This window comes from Fukomys damarensis, unplaced genomic scaffold (assembly GCF_012274545.1).
Source record: "Fukomys damarensis isolate Sample0158 unplaced genomic scaffold, DMR_v1.0_HiC HiC_scaffold_15, whole genome shotgun sequence".
NCBI classification, from domain to species: domain Eukaryota; kingdom Metazoa; phylum Chordata; class Mammalia; order Rodentia; family Bathyergidae; genus Fukomys; species Fukomys damarensis.
This window is the reverse complement of record NW_022900927.1, coordinates 21,455,958-21,466,565: the sequence shown is the minus strand read 5'-3', so window position 1 is coordinate 21,466,565 and position 10,608 is coordinate 21,455,958. Positions and strand designations below refer to the sequence as shown.

At 32.2% G+C, this 10,608-nt stretch overlaps 1 protein-coding gene across 1 annotated transcript; it reads right to left on the bottom strand.

Annotated features, from left to right (window-relative positions):
* Positions 1–1,970: 1,970 nt before the first annotated feature.
* LOC104876685 (olfactory receptor 6C6) lies at positions 1,971–2,915 on the bottom strand. Its single transcript, XM_033763511.1, has one exon. The coding sequence runs from the start codon at positions 2,910–2,912 to the stop codon at positions 1,971–1,973; it is 942 nt and encodes a 313-aa protein (XP_033619402.1). The 5' UTR covers positions 2,913–2,915.
* Positions 2,916–10,608: the final 7,693 nt, after the last annotated feature.

The window sequence follows — 10,608 nt, the reverse complement described above, 5'->3', positions numbered from 1 at the left end:
ATTTCAACTTTTTAAATTATTTTATCTTATGGATCACACTTCTACCAAGGTCACAGATGTTTTCTGTTATGTTGTTACCTGGAAGATTTTTTTAAATTTATTAACTTTATTGATATATTTAAGTATACAATATGATGAGATTCATCATTGGGAATTTGTACCTTTACAATGATATACCTTGGTTCTTATTTTTTTATTGATAGCTATGACTTATTTGAATGAGGTGTTATAAATATTGTGATTTGTTCATCATGGTTGATACTTTTTAATTGCTGAGAGAAATGGAGAGTGCCTGTAAAGAGGACATTAGGGACTGAGGGAAAAGCATGGTTTTACACTTCCATGTGGAATGAGGTTGATTTAAGGAACTGAAAGTAATGACTATTTCTAACTTAAATATACATCAGTATCTATCAAGCCAGTGATGGACCCCAAAAGAATTGCAGCAACAGCAAATCATCCTAAAATATCTGTATCTTGCTTCATCTTGGTTCTTGTAAAATTGTTACTTCACTGATAAGTCTGGTTCTTTGGATGACTACCCAATAATTTATCTGAGCCTGAAAAGATCTATGAGATACTTACATGCAACTTCTTTAAAATTATTTAATATATGTGTGTAGGGAGTCTATATGTTGAATTAAATACAACTACGCTCATTCAATATGTTCACAATATAAAAGTCTCAAATTTCTAATTCCTTTCTCCTAATTATCTCTGCCTCTATTATCTGTAATACAGACTTGTTGTCATCTTTGTGTACAAAGCTTCAAATTTTATGTACAATTTCAAACACAATATCCTGTCATTTGTCACCCTGATTCTAATACAGTGCATGTTTACTGTTATTTCCAAAAGTAATCTTCCTAAAATGAAAGAAATGAATGCTAAAATGTTCATCTTTCATATACTTTTAGAAACTTCTCTAGTTGGAAGTATTAATATTATTTATAGTCTACGGCCTCAAAAGAACCTGAAGTGCATATCAAAACAGAATATATTGACCATTTCCTCTCAGAAGCATTCTTGAATTTTTTAAGAATTTAACTCTTTAATGAGTGGATATTTGTTCTAATAGCACCAATTTACTGAGTAAGAGGTGTGGATTACATTTCTCCTACTACATATTGAAAATTTGAGGGATGAAAATTTTTCACAATGTGTACATTATGCTAAGACAGTGGGATTCCTACATTACATATTGAAAATTTGAGGGATGAAAATTTTTCACAATGTGTACATTATGCTAAGACAGTGGGATAGAGTTTACTGAACTTATTCAAATATTTCGAAGCCCCTTTCCTATCATCAATCATATTCATTTTCCAAATGCACAGTTATGTAAAACCCATGTGCTATTTGCACATATTTATGCCACAGTCTTCTTTCTTTGTGCAGATTTTTATGTCTGAGAGCAGTTATTACGTTCCCTTAAAAGGTTTTTTTTTTTAATCTTTGAAATTCCATTGCAGGCCTTTTATATGCTTTTAGTTTGAGAACAGTGACTACTTTCTTATGAAAATTTCTCCTCTTTGAAACTCCACAGAAGCCATCCTATCTACACATAATATTTTGTAGATTTTTATTGTAACACTAGTCAAACACTGTATAGATATTTGGCTTATGTTTTTATGTCTTTTAGGCAGTAAAAACATCTTAAAGGTAAAAATTGAGGCTCCCTTAATGTCTGGAATAAGATAAACAAATAATAAATATGTGTTAAATTAATTAACAAATTACATCCAGCAAACTATACTTGTACAGAGCTTATTTTATTCAAAGTCATAGTTTCTGTGACCTAATATGCTACAAGGAGATCATAGTTGAAGGGAATTTTTCATGAATAACAGTAAAACATAGGCTGGAACTTCAAGAGAATCTACTATATGTGGTAACTGGTGAGGTAGATAAAGTTGAATTTATGAAACAGTATCTTCAATTTTCATGGTAATGTGATTTTTAACATATTCTTAAATTGTATTTTCTGGAAAACACAAAATCTTCTGTAGTACATCATGGAAGGCTTCTTTCACCTGCTGGTTCCTTAGAGTATAAATGAAGGGATTTAGTAAAGGGGCAATTGAAGTATATAGCAATGCTACACCTTTTGAGACAGTCACTCTTTCTTTTGCAGATGGTTTTATGTACATAAAGATACAGCTACCATATGTCATGGAGACAACAATCATGTGGGAAGTACAGGTGGAGAAAGCTTTGGTCCTTTGCTGTGCAGAAGGAAATTTTAGAATGGTTTTAATGATACAACTGTAAGAGAGAATCACTAGCATCAATGTGATTACTAGTGTCACCACAGCCAATACAAAAGACATCATTTCAAGGATGTGGGTATCTGTGCAAGAGATCTGCAGGATAGGAGAAGTTTCACACATAAAGTGGTCAATTATGTTGGAAGCACAGAAATGAAGCTTTAGTCCCATGGCCAAAGGGGGAAAGATGATTAAGAATCCAGTTGCCCAAGAGCTGAGCACAAGTTGGTAGCACATTTTGCTGTTCATAATAATTGGGTAGTGCAGTGGTTTGCAGATGGCAACATAGCGGTCATAAGACATGGCAGCAAGGAGATAAAACTCTGTAACTCCTAATAAAAGGATAAAGAACAACTGTGCTGCACAGCTGTCATAAGAAATGGTTTTGTCTCCAGTCACAATGGTTACCAAGAACCTGGGAATGCACACTGTTGTGAATGTGATTTCCAAAAAGGAGAAATTTCGTAGGAAGAAATACATTGGTGTCTTGAGGCGGGCATCCAGCAGAGTGAGAAGGATAATGACAAAGTTCCCCATCAGGCTCAATGTATAGTTTAGAAATAGAAATAGAAAAACCACAATTTTCAAGTATGGGTCATCTGTCAATCCTAAGAGAATGAACTCTATTATTGATTGGTTCTTCATTTCTCTTTTATGAGCCTAATCAAATCTATATAAGAGAAGAAAAATAAAAATATATGCATTTATACAACTATAATAGCAAAGTACATATATCCTAAAATGTATCCATGTGCAAATACATGTCTAGCCTGAAATTTCAGGTGACATAATCATATACTATGTTAACTCACAATTCTACTTTTGTGTATTTTCTTTAATATCTGTAATAAAATTTCCACCAGAATTGGAATAATACATATATGGGTTACTAATCATTTAAACCTATTACTTCCAAGTGGGCTCTTATCTGCATGTATAATGTAAATGATACATTAATTATCTACAATTCATTTTACTACTACATTTTTCATATTTATATAACTTTCACTAAGTTGGTTTGACTTTTAAGATGAGTATCAGGTCAGGGTGATATTTCAAAAGCAGAATTTAAAATTCTGTTACAGTTCCTATGCTGTCAGTCACACAGAAAGTACATATTTCTAACAGTTAAAATCCTGTTTTTAATAGGTTTGAAATTTTTTCTGCCCTGAGAATATATCAATATTGTTACCGATTTTCTTGATTTGTTTTCTTGTATTCAAGAGTCATTCACTAACATATAGTAAATATTAAACAAAACAAAGCATGAGAAAATCAAATGAATTATATATTTAGTAAAAATATTATATCTTCTCCTTACTTTTTTTTTTTTTTTTTTTTTTGGTACTGGGGATCGAACTCAGGTCCTTGTGCTTGTGAGGCAGGCAGCAGAACCACTGAGCTAAATCTCTGACCCTCCTTAATCTTTTAAAATGTATTGTTTTACATGTCTGCATCATTTGGGCACTGTTTACAGTATTTATTTCCCTTGTATTCTTTCCGAAATCGTTGAATATCACAGAAAAATATTATTTCATAGTTTTTATATGTATAATGATTTTTATTTAATCCCATCTTGTAGCATTCCCCTGTAATGTATTAAATATGTCATGGTATTTAACTATATCAACTATTTATGGACACTTTAAAAAGTGAGTTACTGAAGTGCTCTTGTGCTATCTTTATTCTTTTGCATTCGTCTAGTAAATATTGCTTTCATTTCCATATATTACTTCCATAAACTAATTTTAAAAATAGTAATACTTCACATATGTAATTTTCCAAAAATACTTATTAGTGACTGGTTTTAATATTTTTAATGAAAATTGGAGAGTTGCAGCATTCAACTGTGAAGTAGTCACAAGCTTTTATTATAAAAGAGAACTTCCAGATTTCTATTTCTGAAACTGATTTTTTGTTCGCCTTTAATTTGAAACATTTTCTAGGAGTTAGTCAAACAATTTCTGAAAAACTTGAGTCTCAAGAGACCGTTCAAGGATTCTGTTATCTCAAATTATAGGGAAGAATAACTCAAAATTCTTTCCAGCAAAAGCAAGCTTTGATTCATTAAGAGGGTTAGAGATAATAAAACAGATGTAACAGTGGGTGAATAAAACATGTTTTACCTGTTACTATATAACTATAAAAAGTAATCTACCATTAATTTTTAAAAATTTATAAAACATGCAAATGAAAATTTCAAATGTAACTTCCCTGAATTGGACTTAACAATTTTCCTTGCTTTTTAGTTTGAAAGTAATTTAAAATATAGTGGACTTACCTTATTTGTTTTAACATTCATTCCTCCTGTGCAAGTAGAAGACATGTATACTAATATAAGTAATGAAAATTAAAATTATTTTATAATTATATTTTGTTACTCAATGTGGAGACTTATTATCAGTAATATTTATAAGGAGAGGTGTTGTACAAATATTACATATCTGTAAAGAATATCCACATTCCTTTAAGTTCATGTGCAGTTCCAAGTCATAGGACTCACATGTCAATAATTTTAATGGATACCTGTCTTTCCTTCTAAATATGTTGAATTTTGTAAAATTTTGTTCTTACAGTTGATATTTTTGTTCTTCAAAACATCTAATTAGATATATTCATTAAAATAGAATAAAATTAAAAGTGAGAAATGAAACATAAAATTACTTTGGAAGCATAAACAAGTCTACCAAGAAAGATATCCCATGTAGCCCACTGTAAGCTTATAAGTGCTGTAACTGTATAATTTTCTACTTACTGCTGGGTCAAGAGAATCTGTTGAATCAAAACAAAGGCAAACTCTCCTGTGGGAATCAGTGTTACAAAGTACTAATTATTGGCAATAAAAGACAGCATGCTCGTCTACTTTAACTCAAAGTTGAAGCAAAAGTATCCCAGAGGATTATCATTATATGATTTTGAAAAATAAATAAAATATTTAATAGGAACATAAACATTGCACTGTCTGGGCTAATATTAGAAAATCCTTGACAGGCTAACCCAATGAAATGAGCTGTGTATTTGTACAAAAGAGGAATGAATCTTTAAAAAAGTGTATGAGTGAAAGAAACATACACAATGGCTTTGTAAGCATACAAAATAATATATAATTCCATTTATGTAATTATGGAAAATTAAACTAGAGAGAGAAATCTGATCAATAGATCCATGGGCTGAGGGTGAGAGAAAGATATTAACTCTAGAAATATCATAAGATAAGCTTTTAAAATAACAAAAATAGGTCATGTTTTGATTTTGGCTGTGGTTATACAATTACATGTTTTCAAACATCATCAAAACATATACAGAATAAGCTTTCCCATTTAATTAAACCACAATCATTTAAAAAACTATTTGTGTATAACTGACTCATTTTAAATCAATTTATTAAAAGAGAATTTAAGACTACTGCCTAGTAATGCTAATAATATGGTTACTATACATATGTGTAGATAGATTTAAATACTTCATTTTACTAGTCACATTAGCAAGTTTACCTTATTTCAGGTGCTAAATAGGGCTTACATAAAACACAGCATTGACACTGATGATTTTTTGTTCTGATGAAAATACTAAAAAAAAGGAAAGAAAAAAAAAAGAAAGTTGGTGTGGTGGTGCATGCCTATAATCTAGCCACATGGGCACATGAGAGGCTAAGGCAGGAGGGTAGAAGGATTGCCACAAGTTCAAGTCCAGCCTAGGCTACATACTGAGTTCAAGGTCAGCTTGAACTACAAAGAGAGACCAGTACCATGCTGCTTTTATCACAGTGGCTTTATAGGATAATTTAAAATTGGGAATTGTTAATACCCGATGCCATGTGTCTGCTGCCTAGGATGGCTTTTGCTATTCTCTTCTGATTCCAAATGAATTTTTAGATTCTTTTTTCTAGTTCTGTAAATATAGTGTTGGAATTTCAACTGGCATTGCATTGAATCTGTATAGCAGTTTTGGTAGAATGGCCATTTTTACTATGTTGATTCTTCCTACCCAGGAGCAGGGGATATTTTTCCATTTTCTTATATCCTCTTTGATCTCTTTTTTCAGAGTGCTGTAGTTTACTGCGTAGAGGTCTTTTGCTTCTTTTGTTAGATTGATTCCTAGATATTTCTTTTTTTTTTTGATGCTATTGTGAAAGGAACTGTTTCTCTAATTTCTCTCTCAATGTCTCTGTTATTTGCATACAAGAAGGCTATTGATTTTTGGCTGTTGACCTTGTATCCAGCTACTCTGCTAAAAATGTCATTTAAGTATAGAAGTCTTTTGGTAGAATTTTTTTGGTCTTCAATGTAGAGTATCATATCATCAGCAAATAATGACAATTTATCTTCTTCCTTTCCTATCTTTATTGCTTTAATTTCTTTCTCTTCTCAAATTGCTATGGCTAATACTTCCGGAACTATATCAAAGAGGAGTGGTGATAGTGGGTATCCTTGTCTTGTTCCTGATTTTAAAATGAAGGTTTTCAGTTTTGGGCCATTTAATATGAATTTAGCTGTTGGTTTTTCATAGATAGCCTTTATTATGTTGAGATACAGACCATCTATTCCAATTTTTTGCAGGGTTTTTTTTTTATCATGAATGGGTGTTGAATTTTGTCAAATGATTTTTCTGCATCTATCAAGAGGATCATGTGATTTTTGTCCTTCGCTCTGTTAATATAGTGTATTACATTTATTGATGTACATATGTTGAACCACTCTTGCATCCATGGAATAAATCCGACTTGGTCAGGATGGATGATCTTCTTGATGGTCCTCTGAATTCTGTTTGCTAGTATATTATTAAGGATTTTTGCATCTATATTCATTAAGCAGATTGGCCTGTAGTTCTCTTTTTTAGTTGCGTCTTTCCCTGGTTTGGGAATCAAAGTGATACTTGCTTTCAGGAATGAGTTTGGAAGTATTGCTTCCCTTTCAATTTCATTGAAAAGTTTGAAGAATAAAGGAAGTAGTTCTTCTCTAAATATCTTGTAAAATTCACCTGTGAATCCATTAGGACCTGGGCTTTTCTTTGTTGGTAGATTTTTAATTACATTTTCAATTTCATTGATTGTAATTAGGGTGTTTATAATGTTTTATCTTCTTTGTTCAACTTTGGTAATTCATAAGTATCTAGAAATCTGTTCATTTCTTCTGTGTTTTCAATTTTGTTAGAGTACTGGTTCTCAAAGTAGATATTGATTATCCTCTGGATGTCTGTTGGATCTGTTGTGACTTCACCTTTTTCATTCCTAATCGCATGGATCTGAGCATTTTCTTTCCTTTTTTTGATAAGGTTAGCTAAGAGTTTATCAATTTTATTTATTCTTTCAAAATACTAACTCTTCAATTCATTTATTTTTTGTTTTGTTTTTGTAGTTTCCACTGCATTGATTTCTAGTCTTATCTTAATAATTTCCTCTCTTGTTCCAGTTTTGCATTTTTCTTGTTCTTGTTTTTCTAGGAGTCTAAGATTCATCATTAGGTTGCTTATTTTATCTCACTCTGTTTTCCTAGTGTGGACATTCAGTGCTATGAATTTTCCATGTAGAACTGCTTTCATTGTGTCCCATAGATTCCTGTATGTTATATTGGCATTTTCATTTATTTGTAAAAATTGTCTGATTTCTTCCTTAATTTCCTCTGTGATCCATTGATTGTTCAGGAGAGTGTTGTTCAATTTCCATGTGTTTTTGAAGTGCCTATCATTTCTTGAGCTATTGATCTCCAGCTTGATTGCACTATGATCTGATAATATACAGGGAATAACTTTGATACTTTTGCATTTATTCAATCCTGTCCTGTGAGCTAGTATGTGATCTGTCTTGGATAATGACCCATGTGCAGCTGAAAAGAATGTATATTCTGATTTTGTGGGGTGAACACTCTATAAGCATCTATTAAGTCCATTCTTCAAAAGCTTGGTTCAATTCTAGTATTTTGTTGTTGACCTTTGGCCTAGATGATCTGTCCATTTGTGAAAGTGGAGTATTTAGATACCCCACTGCAATTGTATTAGTGCTTATTTGGTTTTTCATGTTTCTTAATATTTGTTTTATATAGTTGGTGGCATTAATATTTGGTGCATATATGTTTATGATTGTCATCTCTTCCTCTTGCATTGTTCCCTTTACAAGGATGTAGTGGCCTTCTTTGTCTCTTTTAATCAGTTTTGGTTTGAAATTTACTTTGTCTGTGAATAAGATTGCTACCCCTGCTTTTTTCTGGGCTCTTGTGGCGTGGAGAATTGTTTTCAATCCTTTTACTTTCAGTCTATGTGCTTCTTTTTGCACTAGGTGTTTTTCTTGTATACAACGTAACGTTGGATTTTGCTTCTTAATCCATTCTGCCAGTCTATTTCTCTTGATTGGTGAGTGGAGGCCATTGACATGAATGGTTATAACTGATATGTACTGACTTATTATTGTCCTGTTATTGGCCTTTTGTTGACTCTTTTTACTTTTTTGCCTTCTCCTTTTAGTTTCTTGCCTTGCCTATTTGCTTTGCTCTGTTGGTCCTCATGGTGTTGTTACCTTCATTGTCTTTTTCTAGGATATTGTTTAGAATTCCTAGTAGTGCTGGTTTGGTATTCATGTAGTTTCTCAGGTGTTTTTTTTTTGTCATGGAAGTATCTTATTTCCCCACCCATTTTGAAAGAGAGTTTTGCAGGATACATCAATCTAGGTTGGAGGTTGTTCTCATTTAGTATTTGAAATATTTCACTCCAGGCTCTCCTTGACCTAAGGATTTATGTTGAAAATTTTGCTGTGATTCTGATGGGCTTTCCTTTGCATGTGATTTGTTTCTTTTCTCTTACTGCTTGTAGTATTTTGTTCTTCTGTTGGGTTTCTGGGATCTTGATCATTATATGTCTAGGTGTAGATTTTTTTTATTGCAGCTAGTTGGGGTCCTATATGCCTCAGTTATCTGAATGTCAAATTCTTCCCCTCTGTTTGGGAAGTTTTCTTTTGTTAATTCTGTAAACAGCTTTTTTAAGTCATTTGTATTTTCTCCTGCTACTTCCTGGATTCCTATCTGTCTTATGTTATTCTTCTTTGCATCATCTAGGAGTTGTTTGATTGATTTCTCATGAGTCCCTACTGTTTTTAAGTGACCTCTCTTTTCACAGTCACTAACTGCAATCTCATCTAGAGAAGATATTTAAAATTTATCTTGCGTAACTGAAAATTTATACGCATTGTAAAACAGGTGCCCTTTTACCTATCCATCAAGATTTTGGTTACCAACATTCAAATTTACTTCTGAGTTTAAATATTTTAAATACTTTATATAATTGGAATCATGCAGTGAATCACCTCTGCAGCTGTCTTTCTTTTTCAATTAAGTTAATGTGAATTAACTCCAAATTCATGAGTGCTGCAGCGTATGGTAGAATTTCCTTTTGTTAAAGGCTGAATAATATTCTTTTGTGTGTGCGCACTACATTTTCTATATCCAGTCCTCTGCTGGGGAACATTTAAATTGTTTCCAGAAATGGCTATTGTGACTAATGCTGCAGTGAATATGAGCATGAAGCTGCCTCCTCAACATCCTGATTTACATTTATTTGAATATAATCCTAGAAATAGAACTGGTGAACCATATGACAGTTTACTTTCAATTCTTAATGGCCCTTCATGGTTTTCTCTGTGACTACACTGCCACACTTTCCCACTGACTGTGTAAAAGTGTTCTCATGTCTTTACATCCCTACAAACCCATCTTTCAGTTTTTATTATAGATAACGTGACAGATTTGAGATGGTAGCTCATTGTTGTGTTGACTTTTCTTTCCTAATTATTCATGATGTGAGCATCTTTTCAATTACTTGGAAATTTGCTAAAAATCTTGTGGACTTAATTGAAAGATTCAGTAAAGTAGCTGGATACAAGTTCAAAGTTCAAAAATTAATAGCTTTCTTGCACACAAATACCAAAATTGCTGAGTGAGAAATTGGGGAAAGAATTCCTTTCAAAATGGCATTCAAAAAAAAAAAAAAGAAAAGAAAGAAAGACGTTTCTAGGAATTGATCTAATGAAGGAAGTACAAGACCTCTACGTTGAAAACTGCAGCATTATGAAAAAAGAGATTGAAGAGGATATAAGAAAATGGAAAGACATTCTTTGTTCCTAATTAGGAATCATCAATATAGTGAAAATGGCCATACTTAAAAAATTGTTGTATAGATTCAATGCAACACAATTGAAATCCCCACAGTGTATTTCACAGAACTAAGAAGATTCCAAAACTTCACTTGGAACCAGAAGAGACCTAGAATAGCAAAAGCCATTCTATGAAACAAAGACATGACAGGGGGTATCACAACCCACAATTTGAAACTATGCTACAAAGATACTGTGATA